We start from the raw sequence: 19,621 nt of genomic DNA on the forward strand, positions 1-19,621 counted from the left end.
GACAATATACGGCCTTGACGTACTCCTTTTCCTATTTGGAACCAGTCTGTTGTTCCATGTCCAGTTATAACTGTTGCTTCCTGACCTGCATACAGGTTTTTCAAGAGGCAGGTCAGGTGGTCTGGTATTCCCAGCTCTTTCAGAATTTTCCACAGTTTATTATGATCCACACAAAGGCTTTGGCATAGTCAATAAAGCAGAAATAGATGTTTTTCTGGAACTCTCTTGCTTTTTCAATGATGCTCATAATAATTTTAGAAATAATGAAGGAATTTATCATGATTATTATGTGTATAGGTTAATATACAAATATCACCTATTTTATATATTATAAGGCAATGCAAATGTAAAAATAGATCAAAATAACCCTTTAAAATATTGTCAAGAACTATACACTATCCTATAATACATGTAATAAATATGTGTCAGTCTCCTAAAATGAAAGCAAACATTTCCAAAAGAAATGAAAGACTCAAATATATATATATGTATATATATATTTATGTATGTATACACACATATAGTTATTTATGGATTAAAGAGTTCACCATTTTTATATATAAAATATCCCCAATAAGTCAATATATTTAACATATCAATCAAAATTCCAGCAAGTTACTGATGCTTCTTTCATTTCATGTTTTGTCAATTCTTTGTCTCTTTCTTTTTCTTTTCTGGGTATTTTATTTTTTATATTGTCTATCACTATATTGTCAAATATAGTTAATCAATCTTTCTTCAGCAGTATCTAATATGCTATTAAACCCTTCCAGTATTTTTTCATCTTAGATTTTATAATTTTTATGTGCCTCAAATTTTTCAGTTTTTTGGTTTTAGAATTTTAACTTCTTTCTTTTTAAACTGCTTTTCTTTTCATACTTCTCCCTAATATCCTCAGTTTTTTTTAACTTACTGAATACACGGAATCTAAAATATGTTTTAATGTCATTGTCTATCCATTACATGCATCTATGGCGTTTCTGGATTCTTTCTATTGAATAAAATCTGTACTCATCAAGGGTGATGTTTTCCTAATTTTCTGCATGCTTAGTAACTTTGTATTTAAATTCAGCCACAGTGAATTGAAGTCGTTGGATGCTAGATAGTTTTGTATTATTTTCAATATATTTTTAAACAGAACAATAGAATGATCAGATTTACTTTTTGAAAATGTAAACATGTTCCAAGTATAGGGTAACTGGAGACAATTTCACTAAAGTAAGGAGGCCCAGTTAGAAACTACTGCAGTAATCCAAGAGCGAAATTCTGAGAGGTTAAAAGGTTCCTAGGGCTTCCTTGGCGGCTCAGATGGTAAGAAAGCTGCCTCCAATGCAGGAGACCCAGGTTCAGTCCCTGGTTTGGGATGATCCCCTTGAGAAGGGAATGACAACCCACACGAGTATTCTTGCCTACAGAGTTCCATGGACAGAGGAGTCTGGTGGGCTATAGTCCATGGGTTCCCAGAGAGTCAAACACAAATGAAGAACTAACACTTTCACAATTAGTGCCTAGCACGATGCCTATCAAATGGTAATGCTGGATAATTATTTGTGTTGCATTGATTCTTAATCTAATTATTTGCACTACCCTTTCTGATTTATAGAATATTTTATTTTGGAAAGCAATTCTATGCTGAAGGAAGCTATCCTGAAAAAGAAGATAGTAAAGTCAGAAATTAAAATGCTTCATATTGACGACTATGGTAAAGTTTTGTGCATGCTTTGTCACTCAAGAACAACTTTCTCTGTACCTTATAGTTTTCCATGTAAATGACTCTCCATCTTTAATATTTTGCTCTTTCTTTAAAAGAACTTCCTTTACAGTTGTCCTTTCCCAAAGATTTTACGGACCGAAACCAGTATGCTCTTCTGTTAATAATGTAAGTATTTTATTTGTTTTTGAAATAAAGGAATCTAAAGAGTTTAGTTTTTTTTTTATGTCCCACATGCCAATATTCTGATTAAAAAACAACAGAAGAAACCCCATGTGTGTAGTTAAGGAAGACAGTTCTCAGTTGTGTGAGTTCCCCAAGGACACCACCACTAAATAATATGGATGTGTGTATAATTGTTTTTGCTTCTGTATTATACAGTGTTGTTAACTATAGGCGCAGTGAGTCAAGCCTGCTTTTTAGATGAAATGAAATAACATATAAAGTGTCTAGTACAAATGACTTTTATAACTATTGTGATTATAATTATTTTATGCAGATTGCATTAATTTAGATATTTTGATTAATAGAAACAATTTATCATTTCATTTTAATAAGCCAGATAATACAGAAAATGCAATAGTTAATGGTTTTACTTCCTCTATTGTTTATTCTTAACTCTAATACTGTGACCTAACTTTCTCCTTTGTCACTTATGACCAGAGGCCCAAAAAGTTCTTCGCATCTTCCTGAAGAAGTTGTTATTTGCTCTTATGTTAACTCCTTCTTCTGTAACTTCTCTTTCATTTAGTTCTTTTTAATTCTCTTTTTTTAATTGAAGTATAGTTGATTTATGTTTTATGTATACAGCAAAGCTTTATATATGTTTTTTTTCAGATTCTTTTCCATTGGGGATTATTAAAAGATATTTACTATAGTTCCCTATGTTCCTTATTGCTTATCTATTTTATATATAATAGTGTGTATATGTTAATGCCAAACCCTTAGCATTCTTCCTCCCTTTCCTCTTTAGTAACTATAAATTTGTTTTCTGTGAGTCTATTTCTCTTTTGTAAATAAATTCCTTTATATCATTTTTTTAAGATTTCACATATAAGTGATATCATATGACATTTTTGTCTTTCTCCAGCTTACTTCATTTAGAATGATAATCTCTATTTGCATTAACGCTGCTACAAATGTCATTATTTCATTCCTTTCTGTGGCTGAATATTCAATTCTTATTTGAAGTATATGTGTGATTTATTGGGGAAAATATCTCAGGCACTAAAATGAGAACAAAATGGAAAAAAAATTCTCACCCTCATCTTCTGTCTCATTATACTTCCTTTTGGGAAAAGAGATTGTTCTTTTTATTCACTGAGAAATAAGGCTTCTCAGGGGAGAGAAGCCTGGTAGGCGTCTCTCCTTGAAGCATGACTTAACATGCGCAGGGGCACATATTGACAGATCTTCCGTTTGGTATATCCTCTGGCCCCACAGTGTCACAATACTTTGGGGAAATTGTAGACAAGAGTTCTGATTCTCTCTGTAGCCTTGAGTCAAAGAATCCACCTGGCTTGTCCTACCACCAGATTTCTGCTTTGGTCTGAGTGATTTTTAGTCCATGAGAGGACTATGAAGAATAACCCAAGACTCAGCTCTCTTATTAGAAGGAGTCAAGTCTTTTTTAGAGGCAGGAGAGTAAAGATTCTGGTTTAGGATTAAGGTAGCCCTAGGTTCTATTCTGAGTTCAAAGATTTACCAGTATATTATTTAATTTTTTAAGTTTCAGTTTCTTTACAAATAAATTGAAGACAGTAATGTGGAATAATTTGGATAAACATGTCACCATAGTGTCTGGAAGAGCATAAATATTTGCACTTAGAGTTTAATAAATTTTAAACATAAATATAATTAGTATTAACAATAATAGTCATTTTAATATTTAAAAGTATCAATATAGATATTTAATACTATATTTTAGCATCTATATAATTATTTAATAGACATTATTAAAGCAATTAAAATAATATAGTTAGGCCTATAGAGTTTACATTGCTACTATTTTTGATAATGAAGAAAATAAAAATGAGTATTAATTCATTATTTTTCATTTGTTTTCATGTGCTGACTATACTAAATATTAATTTACTTTATCCAAACTCCTTGATTTTCAGAGTTAAATTCTCAGAAGTTTCACAGAATATGACTTACAAAGCCCAACTGAGGAGTTTTTTATTTTGCATTTAAAAAATGATCTATTGCTTTGAGCTACATGATCATTCCTAAAATATTTAAGTTTGGAAATCCATATAGGTCAGAATGGTTTTAAGTGTTTTTTTAAGTGTCATTTGATAAAGTGTTGGAGAAGGAAACAGCAACCCGCTCCAGTATTCTTGCCTAGAGAATCCTGTGGACAGAAGAGCTTGGTGGGCTGACGTCTATTGGGTTGCACAGAGTCAGACACGACTGAAGCGACTTAGCATGCATGCATGAATTGGAGAAGGAAATGGCAACCCACTCTAGTATTCTCGTCTGGAGAATCCCAGGGATGGAGGAGCCTGGTGGGCTGCCGTCTATGGAGTCGCACAGAGTCAGACACGACTGAAGTGACAGCAACAGCAGCAGCAGATAAAGTGTCTTTTAAGTGTTAGATTGTTTATAATACAATATATACATTATATAAATGTATATAAATATATATGACTATATTATGTTTACATACATACAATATATAATTTATATAAAATATAATCTAAAATTAGATTATTTATAATATAAGGGCATTTGTTCCCCTTAAGATTAAGTCTGTGTTCAGTGATAAGTAAACTCCCCACTCTAAAAAATAAAATAATAATAATTTTTTTTCCTTAAGTGGGAAATTTGAGAGTCGAGAATAATAAAAGAAGTAACTATTACTTAAATGAGGCTAAGAAATGATTTAGTGGTTTTGGTATCACGACTTTATTGCTACTCTGTGTAGTACATCTGTTACCTGACAGACCCTGAATCACTTCCTCATCCATAGAGATGCATTTACATCCAGGAAATCCTATAATGAATGCATAATTGGAGACCAGCTGCAGCAATCTGAAGAGGTGAAGGAAAATTGGCCTTGAAGGAAGTAGCCTCTAGCCATTTGCAATCCTCTTTCTGCTAAGTCTTCATTATGGAACCTCAGAAGAAATGATCCTCTGATGACCTCTCTGTAGCCATATTTTCTGAAACGCAAACCTAATTTCATGATATTGAAAGTGCAGGTGAATCAATGGCAACTGAACATTTTACTGTAATAGAAAATAGAAGAAGCATAGCCTTGACAGATGTTTCTCAGTAGCCTCTGTGTGGTCGTGACCCTTTTTGCATTTCCTACTCCCCTATTGTCCTTCCGGAGGCCTAAATGTCTTTCTCTAGTATTTCTCTGTAGTGTTATAGTGAGTACTTAAGAACCCAGTAGTCTGTATTCATATTTATACCTATTCTATTTCCATCTAGTCTATAGTATATATGCTGTATTCATCCATATCCATTTCAGCATATATTGCTTTGAATTATTATTTCTTAGTGTGTGAAAGTGTTAGTGACTCAGTCTTGTCCGACTCTGCAACCCCATGGGGGTGTAGCCACAAGACTCCTCTCTCCATGGAACTTTCTAGGCGAGGATACTGGAGTGAGCAGCCGCTCCCTGCTCCAGCGGTCTTCCAAACCCAGGGATCCAACCAAGGCCTCTGCCTTGCAGGCAGGTTCTGTACTGTCTGAACCACCTTATGTTATTCTTATTTTCTAATCCTGTATATGTAATTTAGTATAATACACACTTACTATGTTGCTTTTATGTGTAAGAAGCTGTGCTAATGGCTGAGAGGAGATAGAAAGGTTACAAGCATCTTGAAATCTGTAATCATTTTTTAAGATCTTATCTCCACAGTAGCTAGCACACATAGAGGAACCTTGTGAAAACTTACTGACTAAACTGTAATTTTTTTAATAATCCAAGACTGAATATTACAGCTAAAGATGTTAAAGGTGTTTATTTGTTAAATAGATGAATATGAATGTAAAGGCCTACAGCCTGGGAAGAAGCAGTGTAAACAGATGTACTATTTATTAGAGAATTTTTTTTTCTTTGTTTGCTGTGTTCCTGAAGACAAGTATAGCAAGCTAAGGAGTTTAATTCAGTACCAAGAAATCATCATGTCTTCCTATTTTCTTTTATATATATATATACTTGTTTTATTTATGTTAACTTGCAATGGGTTTATTGTGATTATTTTTATTTATGTCTTCCCATTTTCTGCTCTTTCATGTTCAGCTTATCCATGCCACTCTTGATAAAGGTCTAATGCAAGGAGACAGTGACTGGTTAACAAATTACATTAGTTTCCAGAATGCAACACTCTCTTATGCTCTTATGACATAGCTCCATCTCACTGAATTCACCTTCCTTGAAATTATAATGAATTCTTATTCATCTATTGTCTTATCTTCCTGAAGCTTTCTTTCACCATCCTCATCAGCCCATCTAACAATCTCAAATCTATTCCTCCTCTGACAGTTACAGCCTTCTGTTCAAAGTCTTCACATTTTTCTTGAACAATTTTGATCCAGCAGTTACTTTTCCAACTCATCCTAATTTTATGAGGATATCTTTAACATACTATTTAGGGAATTTCTGACTCCCATTAGATTTTGCACCAATGTTTCTGAAGGAAAATCCACAATCTAGAAGTGAATATCCAGATAAATAATTTGTAGAATGAAATTATTATATCATGAAATATTTTAGCATCTTGAGAGAGATGTTAAAATTTTTATTTTACATATTCCATATGTTAAATGATACCTCACTTATTTGTGTATTCCTCCTAGCAACTAGTTTTTGCAGTCACTACTCAAACGTTCATTGAGTGAGTAAGTAGATAATGTCCAGAAACCATATGAACTTGGATATTACCACAGTGCCCCACTGTGTAATTTTAATTTGAGAGTACTACTCATTTTTATCTAGTATTTTTATCATTTAATCAATGTTATTCATATCAGAGTCCTACAACTTTGTCATCGTAATGGAACTGAGCTGTTAGTCAGCTCTTTTGTATAGTTAATCTGTTAAAAAGCAGGATATAATTAATTGATACATTGGATAATCCAGCTACTCATCTTCAGCAGTCAAGATAACATCACTACCTTTTTCATACACACATTTTCCTTTCAATAAACAATACAGATATTGTTTAAAGTGTTGAATACCAGAGGTGCCTTGTTTTGAGCTTTGAACCTATGGGATCATCCAAGAGCCCACATTCTTCTTCAAGTCCCACACTAGGAAGATGGTATATCTGGACGAGTCAATTCTAATCTGCCACCCCGCTCTCTACCTATGCTTCCCTTTCAGTGATTAAGTGCTATATCATCTCCTAGTTTTCATCCCACTCTGATGCTGGTATGAATTTTCTGAGATCCATATCTGAAAATGTGGCTCTCCTGGGTAAAATCCTCTCACTATTATTCTCCAGTTGATTTAAAGTTCACATTTCCTAACACAGCATACAAAAAATCTTCATGTGATTTCCACTTAACTCTCCATCACATTCTGACTCCAACCACCCTCTAAAGAGATATTCACTGCTCTAGATATTTTTGAAAACTGTTTTATTATGGGAAATACTAGCTTCTCAATTATTTCTCTGTATCTTTTCCCATAATCTTCTAGTACCTTTAGTTTCCTTTTCCAACTGGAAAAGTTCTATTAATATTTCAAGCAATACTTTTATATAACCCTATGCACACCTCTGCTATAACATGAAACCACACTAGGTTATAATATTTGCTTTGCTGCCTTTTCTTTTAAACTATAAACTCATTCATGATAACAGCTCTTTTTGTATTGTCTTGCCTTAACACAGTGTTTATATTCACATATATTCATAAAATATTGATAGAATGAATGAATGAGTATATGAATGAAGGAACACATGAATTAGAATAAACAAAGAAATTAATCAACCCTACGTTAGTCATCTGGAATGATATATCATAGTAGAGAAAGACAGAAATAAATGATCTGAGAGTTTATAATGTGTTACAATTAGACTTTTGGTTGAGTAAATTTCTCTGCAGTTTTAATTTCTCTCTCAGAAAAACATGAGGTGAGCTTCTCATTTTCCTTACAATCTTTCTGCATAAAGCTAAATAATTGGTTTCTGTACTATCTTTTCACTGTTTCTCTTTTGATTATTGAGATTATCTTCTTAAAGTAATAGGATTTAATAATAGCTACTATTTATTGCTTATTGTACAAGGGACATCTTTTCTGCCGTAAGGGTGGTATCATCTACATATATGAAGTTATTGATATTTCTCCCAGCAATATACTCACCATCAGAGACCCAGGCTTAGAAACTGTAAGATGGCGTCTGGTTAGATGCATAAATAAGCTTGTGCATATCAAACACTTGGAGTAACAGGCAAATTTGGCCTTGGAGTAGAGAATGAAGCAGGGCAAAGGCTAATAGAGTTTCTCCAAGAGAACATGCTGGTCATACAAACACCCTCTTCCAACAACACAAGAGAAGACTCTACACATGGGCATCACCAGATGGTCAACACCGAAATCAGATTGATTATATTCTTTGCAGCCAAAGATGGAAAAGCTCTATAGAGTCAGCAAAAACAAGACTGAGAGCTGACTGTGGCTCAGATCATGAACTCCTTATTGCCAAATTCAGACTTAAATTGAAGAAAGTAGGGAAAACCACTAGACCATTAAGGTACTACCTAAATCGAATTCCTAATTATTATACAGTGGAAGGGAGAGAGAGATTTAAGCGACTAGATCTGATAGACAGAGTGCCTGAGGAACTATGGACGGGGTTTCATAAAATTGTCCAGGAGACAGGGGTCAAGACCATCCCAAGAAAAAGATATGCAAAAAAGCAAAATGGCTCTCTGAGGAGGCCTTACAAATAGCTGTGAAAAGGAAAGAAGCAGAAAGCAAAGGAGAAAAGGAAAGATACACCCATTTGAATGCAGAGTTCCAAAGAATAGCAAGGAGAGATAAGAAAGCCTTCCTCAGTGATCAGTGCAAAGAAATAAAGGAACACAATAGAATGGGAGTGACTAGAGATCTCTGCAACAAAATTCGAGATACCAAGGGAAAATTTCATGCAAAGATGGGCTCAATAAAGGACAGAAATGGTATGAACCTAACAAGAGCAGAAGATATTAAGAAGAAGTCACAAGAATATACAGAAGAACTGTACAAAAAAGATCTTCACAATCTAAATAATCACGATGTTGTGATCACTCACCTAGAGCCAGACATCTTGGAAAGTGAAGTCAAGTGAACTTTAGGAAGAATCACTAGGAACAAACCTAGTGGAGGTGATGGAATTCCAGTTAAACTATTTCAAATCCTAAAAGATGATGCTGTGATAGTGCTGCACTCAATGTGCCAGACCACAGGACTGGAAAAGGTCAGTTTTCATTCCAATCCCAAAGAAAGGCAATGCCAAAGAATGCTCAAATTACCCCACAATTGCACTCATCTCACACACTAGTAGAGTAATGCTCAAAATTCTCCAAACCAGGCTTCAACAATACATGAACTGTGAATTTCCATATGTTCAAGCTGGTTTTAAAAAAGGCAGAGGAACCAGAGATCAATTGCCAACATCAGCTGGATCATCAAAAAAACAAGAGGGTTCCAGAAAAGCATCTATTTCTGTTCTATGACTATACCAAAGTCTTTGACTGTGTGGATTACAGTAAACTCTGGAGAATTTGAAAGAGATGGGAATACCAGACCATCTGATCTGCCTCTTGAGAAATTTGTATGCAGGTCAGGTAGCAATAGTTAGAAATGGACATGGAACAGCAGACTGGTTCCAAATAGGAAAGGAGTATATCAAGGCTGTATATCGTCACCCTGCTTAATTAGCTTGTATGCAGTGTACATCATGAGAAACACTGGGCTAGATGAAGAGCAAGCTGGAATCAAGATTGCCAGGAGAAATATCAATAACCTCAGATATGCAAATGACACCACCCTTATGGCAGAAGATGAAGAAGAACTAACGAGCCTTTTGATGAAAGTGAGAGAAGAGAGTGAAAAAGTTGGCTTAAAGCTCAACATTCAGAAAAGTAAGATCATGGCATCCAGTCCCATCACTTTAAAGCAAATAGATAAACAGTGGAAACAGTGGCAGACTTTATTTTCTTGGGCTCCAAAATCACTGCCAATGGTGATTGCAACCATGAAAATTAAAAGACAGTTACTCCCTGGAAGAAAAGTTATGACCCACCTAGACAGCATATTAAAAAGCAGAGACATAATTTGCCAACAAAGATCTAACTAGTCAAAGCTATGGTTTTTCCAGTAGTCATGTATGAATGTGAGTGTTGGATTATAAAGAAAGCTGAGCACTGAAGAATTGATGCTTTTGAACCTTGGTGTTGGAGAAGACTCTTAAGAGTCCCTTGGACTGTAAGGAGATCCAGCCAGTCCGTCCTAAAGGAAATCATCCCTGACTATTCATTGGAAGGGCTGTTGCTGAAGCTGAAACTCCAGTATTTGACTACCTGATGCGAAGAGCTGACTCATTTGAAAAGACCCTGATGTTGGGTAAGATTGAAGACGGCAGGAGAAGGGGATGCCAGAGGATGAGATGGCTGGATGGCATCACCCATTCAATGGACGTGAGTTTGGTTAAACTCCCGTAGTTGGTGATGGACACGGAGGCCTGGACTGCTGCAGTCCATGCTGTCTCAATGATTCAGACACAACTGAGCGACTGAACTGACAGACTGACTCTAGAATTTAATATTGACATTAAGACATATTATCAATAGATTGTGAAGAACAAGGTCTAGTCTGTTCAAGCATAATATAAAAAGCAATGATCACCTTCTCCATTTCCGTTATCAAGATTAAATGCCACTGATTTCTCTTAATTATTTCATGGGTATTACAATGTGAGTACATTTTACATCCACTTAAATGAGGAACATGAACAACAATGAAGAAAAGCAGAAACTTAAAATTTGACTCTCCTCACACAGCAAAGCAGTAATAATGACTTTTTGAGAAAAGTACTAGCTACCTCTCTTGTCCAAATACTTTCAGTAAATGTGCTATCTTTAAGTGAAATAGGTATATATTTGGCATGAACAAGTGCATATTCAAATAATGTTATAGAAATTTGGAAATATATGTCTTTACTCTTGGGAAGTGAAACAAGCTTACTTCTAACAATCTCATCTGCTCAAAAGTCTATGAAGCCACATAATAAGTAAAGAGATGAAAGAAGTCCCATAAAGTGAATTCTTTGATCAGAATTTGGAATTATATGAAATAATGTGGACTGAGTATTTGATCTTTCATGTGGACCTTCTAGTAACTTGCTCAAGATTTTTGGAATTTTTACTTTACACCAAACCATTAACATGATACAGGTGGAAAATATTACATTCCAGAGGTTATTATAAACTGTTAAGTGGAAGGAACAAAAGGCCATATGATTTTGATTTTAGAGAAGTCTCTATTTCTCTATTGATTCTGGACAGCATTATTGATAGTCTTCCAGTGATAATTATCATATAATAGGATATATAGGTAGACTATTATGTAATAGAAAGAGCAGAGCTTTCTGGTCTGAAAAGTAAATTAAAAACACATTGAGTTCAAACCCTAATTTTGTCCTCTTCATCATCTTGGATTTATATATTATATAAGTTCATGGTTTCCTTGTGTTAAACTGAGGACAATTATATTTATCTCACTTGGTTTCTGTAAGGATTAAAAATGGTATTTATACAACTGAACTGAATATCAAATGCTTCCCTACTTGTAACTCCATGGGCATGTAATTCAATGCAAAATTATTTGTAAACAAACCAGGGATCAGAAATATGAAGGTTATAATATTATTTTCCTAATGGAAGAAGATGTGAATGTGGACAAGAAACAGTTCTCTGACAGGGAAAAATAGTATTTTTTCTTATATAATATAATGACTATAGAAGAAAACTCATTCTGTCAAACTGTGTATAGGATAGTCCTTCCATGAGAGGAAATCTATGGATGACAAAGTGAGAAATAGAGGTAACTGACCAAGAAGCCCTTGACCAATGGGTGTATTTTCATGTATATATTGCTTGAAAAAGAACAAATTTCATTACCTTTTAGATATACTTACATTGCAACTGTATCATCACAGACTATAAATTTCTATAATATAAATTTCAGATTAAGACAAGACAAAATCATTTCACTCTAGTTTACTCCTATGTTGAATTCATGTTCTATTGTGCAATGAGTTCTCTCCCAAAGAACAAAATCAAGTCTTGTCTATTGATCTTCCCTAAGAATTTAAACTCCTAGAGGAGAACATAGGCAAAACACTCTCCGACATGAATCACAGCAGGATCCTCTATGACCCACCTCCCAGAATATTGGAAATAAAAGCAAAAATAAACAAATGGGACCTAATGAAACTTAAAAGCTTTTGCACAACAAAGGAAACTATAAGCAAGGTGAAAAGACAGCCCTCAGATTGGGAGAAAATAATAGCAAACGAAGCAACAGACAAAGGATTAATCTCAAAAATATACGAGCAACTCCTCCAGCTCAACTCCAGAAAAATAAATGACCCAATCAAAAAATGGGCCAAAGAACTAAACAGACATTTCTCCAAAGAAGACATACAGATGGCTAACAAACACATGAAAAGATGCTCAACGTCACTCATTATCAGAGAAATGCAAATCAAAACCTCAATGAGGTACCATTACACACCAGTCAGGATGGCTGCTATCCAAAAGTCTACAAGCAATAAATGCTGGAGAGGGTGTGGAGAAAAGGGAACCCTCTTACACTGTTGGTCGGAATGCAAACTAGTACAGCCACTATGGAGAACAGTGTGGAGTTTTCTTAAAAAACTGTAAATAGAACTGCCATATGACCCAGCAATCCCACTTCTGGGCATACACACCGAGGAAACCAGATCTGAAAGAGACATGTGCACCCCAATGTTCATCGCAGCACTGTTTATAATAGCCAGGACATGGAAGCAACCTAGATGCCCATCAGCAGACGAATGGATAAGGAAGCTGTAATACATGTACACCATGGAATATTACTTAACCATTAAAAAGAATTCATTTGAATCAGTTCTAATGAGATGGGTGAAACTGGAACCCATTATACAGAGCGAAGTAAGCCAGAAAGATAAAGACCATTACAGCATACTAACACATATATATGGGATTTAGAAAGATGGTAACGATAACCCTATAAGCAAAACAGAAAAAGAGACTCAGATGTACAGAACAGACTTTTGGACTCTGTGGGAGAAGGTGAGGGTGGGATGTTTCGAGAGAACAGCAGTGAATCATGTATATTATCTAGGGTGAAACAGATCACCAGCCCAGGTTGGATGCATGAGACAAGTGCTCGGGCCTGGTGCACTGGGAAGACCCAGAGGGATCGGGTGGAGAGGGAGGTGGGAGGAGGGACCGGGATGGGGAATACATGTAAATCCATGGCTGATTCATGTCAATGTATGACAAAACCCACCACAATATTGTGAAGTAATTAGCTTCCAACTAATAAAAATAAATGAAAAAAAAGAAAAAGTTCAGCCTGCTGTTGGATAACAGAAGAGACAGGGGCATCCTTGTCTCATTCCTGGCCTTTGTTTTCCCCAGTAAATGTGATTATTCTTGTTTTCTTGTGGCTTCCATATTGAGTCAAGAATGTTTTTTTAGTTTGCTTTGTATTCTTAGTTTGCTATGAGTTTTGTTTTTGTTTTAATCAGAGATGGGAGCTGTATAATGTTGCCTGAGGTCCTCCTATGAGTTTTTTTCTCCATTTGTATGTATTATAGTGAATCGCACTAATACATTTTTAGTATTGAAACACTGTTGCATTCTTGAAATATTTGGTTATGGTGAAATTAAAAAAAAAAAAAAGAATTTACTGTGACACATCACAGCATCAGTTTCCTTTCTCTTATCATGTGTTCCATTCTGTTCTTTATCCTTCTTATCATACTCTTTTTTATTTTACTGTATCGAAAATAAAAATGCAACCCAGCTCACAGTGAACCCACTCTGATCTAGCACTTATTCAGCTCAAGTGGATCTATTCTATGCCTAGAAAGAGAAAAGAACTAAGACTACAAGGAATTTTCCCTGTGTTCCTTTCTTCCACAACCCAATAGATGTCCATGTAGCAGTTTTGAAATTCTGTGGGGAAAAAAAAAAAAATTCTGCCATTCAATAGATCTCGTGTGGAAAGTGCTCTCACTGGTAAATATTTGCCTTCTATTTATTCTAGCCAAAAGTTTAGTGGTAAGGAAAAGTCACTCTACATGATTTTAACTATTTACAAACCTGGTGGCTCAGACAGTAAAGAGTCTGCCTCCTGTGTGGGAGACCCGGGTTCAATCCCTGTGTGGGGAAGATCCCCTGGAGAAGGAAATGGCAACCCACTCCAGTATTCTTTCCTGGAAAATCCCATGGGTGTAGGAGCCTGGCAGGCTACAGTCCATGGGGTTGCAAAGAGTCAGACATGACTGAGTGACTGCACTTTCTTTCTATTCTATAATGAAAAAAATAAATAAAAAGAATATATAATTGCCAGGGTAACTGGTAACAAAGTCAGGACCAAAATCTATCTCTTCTGAATATAAATTCACCTCTTTTCATGAATTCAAATAGCACCATGTGAATCTGACAAACACGTACTCTGAACAAATCTCTTCACTTTAATTCAGTTTTTGATGTAGATGCTGTTTTGTTATGTTATAAAGAAGTGGCTTGTTTTGCCATTTTAAAGGTCTATTGAATTTTATGTGTTTTGATTAGCTTTTTAATTATTTACTCATAATGCGTATTTTTCATCTAAACAGACACCACTGATTGATTGTTCAATGTATTAATATTAAAACAGATGCCAAAGTCTGCCTTTGAAGACCTTAACTTGTAAGAAAACTTTAATCTTAATTTGATTTTGCTTCCTGTGTTAGGAAGTGTACACATTTAGTATTGCTGCGGACTTTTCACTAGTTAAAACAGATTGAGTTTCTCTTTTCATTAAACTTTCAACAAAAATGCATATCTCTATTCTTAACCTTGAAGCGCTGTTCTTTATATGAGTCCCCGGGGATTTCTGAGACAGAGTAAAACAAAAGTGTTGGGGAAAAAAGATGTGGCAGACAGAAAAAAATCAAAGAGGAAGCAAATGAAACTTACCAATTTTGTGTGGCCAGCACACTAGCAAGTTGTAACATGATACCATTTATTACATGATACGTGATTTGGCCTATGGTACATTCCTAGGGTCATCCTTACCTCCATGTATTTTGCTATTGCTGCCTCCTCAAATAATATTTTCTTGCCTTAATTTGTATTAAAAATAATCTAGTATTTTCTGCTCAACACTTTGTGAAAAATTTTCCCTTTGCTCCTGCAAGTCTGTGACTTGTTCCTTATACTGACAATGCTTACCATCATAATCCATGTCCTTTTATAATTAATCTTGAGATAGTTATACCTGTATTCTGCACCAAAAGAGAAAGAAGAACACACCCAGTTAGAGCAATATGTTAAAATTATTGACTAATAATGGGTTGATAACATTTTTTGTTCAAACATTAAAAGCAAGTGAAGCAAGGTTGAAGTTAAAAATGGCAATTTAGAAAGCAGAGCAGAGGAGTGAAACTTTATTTTCTTGATATTACAAGCATGAGTAAGGAATTGAGTTTTTCCCTTGAAAATTCTTCAATCATTTGTTAATCATAAGTTTGAAAAATGTTCAATAAATCACAGAGTAATTTTGCATTGCTTGCTATATTTCACAAAATATTTTTCAAGTACATTATGCCACTTAATGCTTAAACATTTTTTGAGGAAAGCACAGCAGTACTTTACCATTATTAAAGATAAGGAAACTAAGTCTTAGTGTTTTAGTATCTCCCCTATCTATGTTCAGAGTGAAGCTGGGACTTAAACTGTCATGTATTAACTGAGCTTAAATGTTGAAGTTAATCCTTGTATCTTGTCCTCTGTGAATCATATTTTGCTTTCTGATATTCTCAATAAATCTCCAAGCTTCAAAATGCAGGATTTATTAAGCTTTTCAAGGTCCTTTCGTTTTAAGCTTTACATGAGTCTACTTTCCCTGAAAGCATCTAGTTCAGCAAGCATTTTCTATGTTCTCCATGTACCAGAAAGTGTGCTGCGCATGATGATTCATGCCATTTCTCAACTGGTAGACAAGTTATGTCAGTATCATCTGGAAATGTGGAAAAAAATACCAACTTTAGACTTCAGTCTGAATTAGTCAATTGAATTTCTGGGGAAAAGAATGTAGAGATGTTTAGTCATAATTCCTAATAATCTGACCAAGAGCTAACTGTGCAAAAATTAAATGAATTAAAATTTTTTAAATTAAATTTTTAAAAGAGATAAAGATTGTAAACATTGCAGAAGGACAAAACAGATCTAGGCTTGGATCATGTAATCACTCTGAAATGTGTGAATTACAAAGGGATGGAGTAGGTCATAATTAAAATCTATCCGTGGCGCACGTTATTTACAATGTAGGAATAAGAACACATGCAATAAGTAGTCGTTCAACAGACTCCCCAGAAAGGTTAAGTAACTTTGGATAGTTTATAATGTTAGACAAAGGATCCTAAGTGCTTAGATCTCAAGGGTCTTTGCATTAATTTACTAGGGCTGACATTCAAAATACCAGACTGGGTATCTTAAACAACAGAAATTTATTTCGTTGTAATTCTAGAGGCTAGACATCAAAAAGCTAGGGTTCATCAGGTACTGTTTCTTCTGAGACCACTCCTTGGCTTGCAGATGGCTGCCTTCTCACATCTCATATTCTTTTGCTTGTGCATGCCCGCCTCTAGGATCTCTCTGTGTCCTAATTTCCTGCTGCAAGGACACAGGTCAGATTAGATTAGGGTTCAGCCTAATAGCCCTCATCTCAATATAATCACTACTGTAAAAGCACAATTTCCAAATACAGTCAGACTCTGAGATAGTGCACATTACAGATTCAACATACAGCTTTTGAGACACAGTTCACCCCATAATAGCATTCAATACATTTTAGTAGTCTGACATTTTGCCCTATTCCCTGTTTCCTCTTTCGGTCCCACTCAACCTCTGCATCTACTTAGTTCCACTTGCTGCTCAGAAGTTTTTTCTTTAGCAAACCTGATAACCTCAAAGCTTGTTAATGAGGATTAGTTTGTGCATTGGTATATTTTAGTGCTTCTAAGCAATACATTTCATAGACTTGAAGGCAAGTTTGGTGTCTTTACAAGGGAGTGTGTAGGGTGAAATTTTCTATTTGTAGCCTGTGAATCTGCACCTCCTGCATTGCAGGCAGATTCTTCACTTCTGAGCCATTGGACCCCGGGAGAAGCCATTGGACCTAGATAATCTGTGTGATTTTTTTAATTTTAATTTTTATTCTATTTTTAAAATTTAGATTAGTTATTTATTTTACCTTACAACATTGTATTGGTTTTACCATACATTGACTTGAATCCACCATGGGTGTACATGTGTTCCCCATCCTGGACCCCCCTCTCAACTCCCTCCCCACCCCACTGATTTTTATGAGAGTCTGCTTTTTTCTTTTTTCTTTTTTTTAACCTTTCTGTATTCCAAAGAGAATAAGTTATAAATACTACTGTAATGTGACATTTTAAAATTGTATCACCTTTTCCCTCTGGAGAGAATGTTCAAGCTTTATAATCTGTGTGTCCTTCTTTACTTCTAGCTTTCAAATTTTTCAAACATGTGTCTCTTTTTCCTTTTCTTGTTGTGAGATGAGATGAGAAATATCTTTTTCTCACTCTTTGCTTAACTTCTTCTCCGTGAGAATTCTGTCACAAGAAACAATTCAGGAAATATTAATGAAGTGTTTCTTTTTAAATCTGATATGCTTTAGGATTGCACCTCTCTTGTTAAATTGTTTTTAAGCCTCCATGACTGATCTTGCTTTCCATCAGATCTCTTACCCCTTGTATACCCTCTATAAGACATTTCTAAAACACTGTAAGAAATCCAATAAAGTAGGGCCTGTATGTCAACTTCATGATCATCCTTTAGAAATGTCTATGAAAGTTGTGTGCATTTTTCATTGTTCTATTTTCAAAATGAATTAAAATAGTTTCTCATGAATAGTTTTAAGTTCTGTTTTATATTTTCATTTCATTCAAGAGTTTTCCATTCAAAAGTTTACAAAGGGAAATGACATTTATATTTTCAGGTTTAATACCAAGAATTACCTGAAATTTTAACAGTCAACATGGGTCTTTTCCATAATTTCAGCTAATAAGTAAGAAAACTTAGATTTCTACTGCATTATTAATTGCTCTTATTTTGAGTCAATGTATCGGTATTTTCAGGGATGAAGAACCAGGAGGCCAGCTGGTAACAGATAAGTTCCATATTGACTGGGATTCAGTACTTGTTGACACAGATAACATCATCATTGCACGATTTGATGGCAGAGGAAGTGGATTTCAGGGCCTGAAAATTTTGCAAGAGATTCATCGACGATTAGGCTCAGTGGAAGTAAAGGACCAAATAGCAGCTGTGAAGTAAGTAGGTGTACATCTTCTTATTGTTCGTCCTATAGTGAATGCTAGGTATGTGATATATAATACTATTAATGCCAAGAGGTTTATGTCTTAATGATTAGACAACTTTCTAGGTTGATTAGATAGACCAGCAGTCCCCAACCTTTTTGATCCCAGGGACTGGTTTCATGAAAGACAATTTTTCCATGGACCAGAGAGAATCTATTGCCACCACTGGTCTGACAGAAGGTGGAGCTCAGGCAGTAATGTGAATAATGAGAGGGTGACTATAAATATAGATAAAACTCCACTAACTCACCTGTCTCTCACCTCCTGCTGTGTGACCCACTTCTTGAGAGGTTATAGACCAGTACCAATCTGTGGCCTGGGGAAAGGGACCCCTGATATAGACTATTTTTTCAAGTATCTTTCACACTCATTGATATAATAAAAGAATTACCATACATCCCCCTCTAGAGTTAGAATTCACTTTGGATTTGTGAAATGGGAGAGACCTTCAATAAACTACAATATTATTTATTTATAGTAATCACAATGTCTATTATTTTCCCAGTTAATTACAGTTCTTGAGCTTTCACAAATACCTTTCCCGCATGGGTGAGAAAATGTGAACTGAGAAAGCTGATAGGTTCTTTAACACAGGGTATAGATATTAGCTAGGATATTGTTAAAACGTAGATGCTAATTCAGTAGGCCTATAGTGGACCCAAGATTCTGCATTTGTAATAAGCTAACAGGGGAGACACCCAAACTGCTCTACTACTCTGAGAAGCAAGATTTTGGTATATAGTACCCTTCCATATGAACAGAGTTCTAACCACTAAAGCAGTTCTTGTTTGACTTCTGTTTTGTCTTTGTTTTTCCTCATGGCTAAGAATGAATTTCCATGGTTCATTTAACTCAAGAAGATATAACTATAATTTTTTTCATTTCAGATTTTTACTGAAACAGCCATACATTGACTCCAAAAGATTAAGCATTTTTGGAAAGGTAAACAGTAGAAATATGTGTGCGTACATTACCTGTTTCTATGTGTACTTGTATAATTACTCTCTTCATATTACTATAATTTCTATTATCCTTTAAATGAAACATTGTAATTAATATTATATAAATTCAGTTATTTATTAACTCAGCAACTATGTACTGTGTATCTCTAACTGGAACGTGGTGTTAGAAATAGAGCAACAGTAGGACAAAAAAAGAAAACAAGGAATCTGTTTTCATGAAGATTATCTTCTAGAGAGGAGAAAGAGAAAGTAAACAAGTAAATTAAAAACATAGTTTCATCTGGTACTATGTCTTTTAAGGAAAACAAAAAAACTGATGGATG

The 19,621-nt window shown here is 34.9% G+C and overlaps 1 protein-coding gene across 4 annotated transcripts in view; it reads left to right on the forward strand.

Moving 5' to 3' along the window:
* Window positions 1-19,621, forward strand: part of DPP10 (dipeptidyl peptidase like 10) — a 1,494,592-nt gene that overhangs the window by 1,451,683 nt on the left and 23,288 nt on the right. For all 4 annotated transcript variants that reach the window (XM_070476307.1, XM_070476306.1, XM_020892274.2 and 1 more), the window contains exons 18-21: window positions 1,604-1,702; window positions 1,810-1,879; window positions 18,094-18,288; window positions 19,224-19,278. In XM_070476307.1, the coding sequence (XP_070332408.1) occupies window positions 1,604-1,702; window positions 1,810-1,879; window positions 18,094-18,288; window positions 19,224-19,278 (419 nt within the window). The remainder of the gene's footprint in view (window positions 1-1,603; window positions 1,703-1,809; window positions 1,880-18,093; window positions 18,289-19,223; window positions 19,279-19,621) is intronic.

Source organism: Odocoileus virginianus, chromosome 13 (genome assembly GCF_023699985.2).
Source record: "Odocoileus virginianus isolate 20LAN1187 ecotype Illinois chromosome 13, Ovbor_1.2, whole genome shotgun sequence".
In the NCBI taxonomy this organism is placed as follows: domain Eukaryota; kingdom Metazoa; phylum Chordata; class Mammalia; order Artiodactyla; family Cervidae; genus Odocoileus; species Odocoileus virginianus.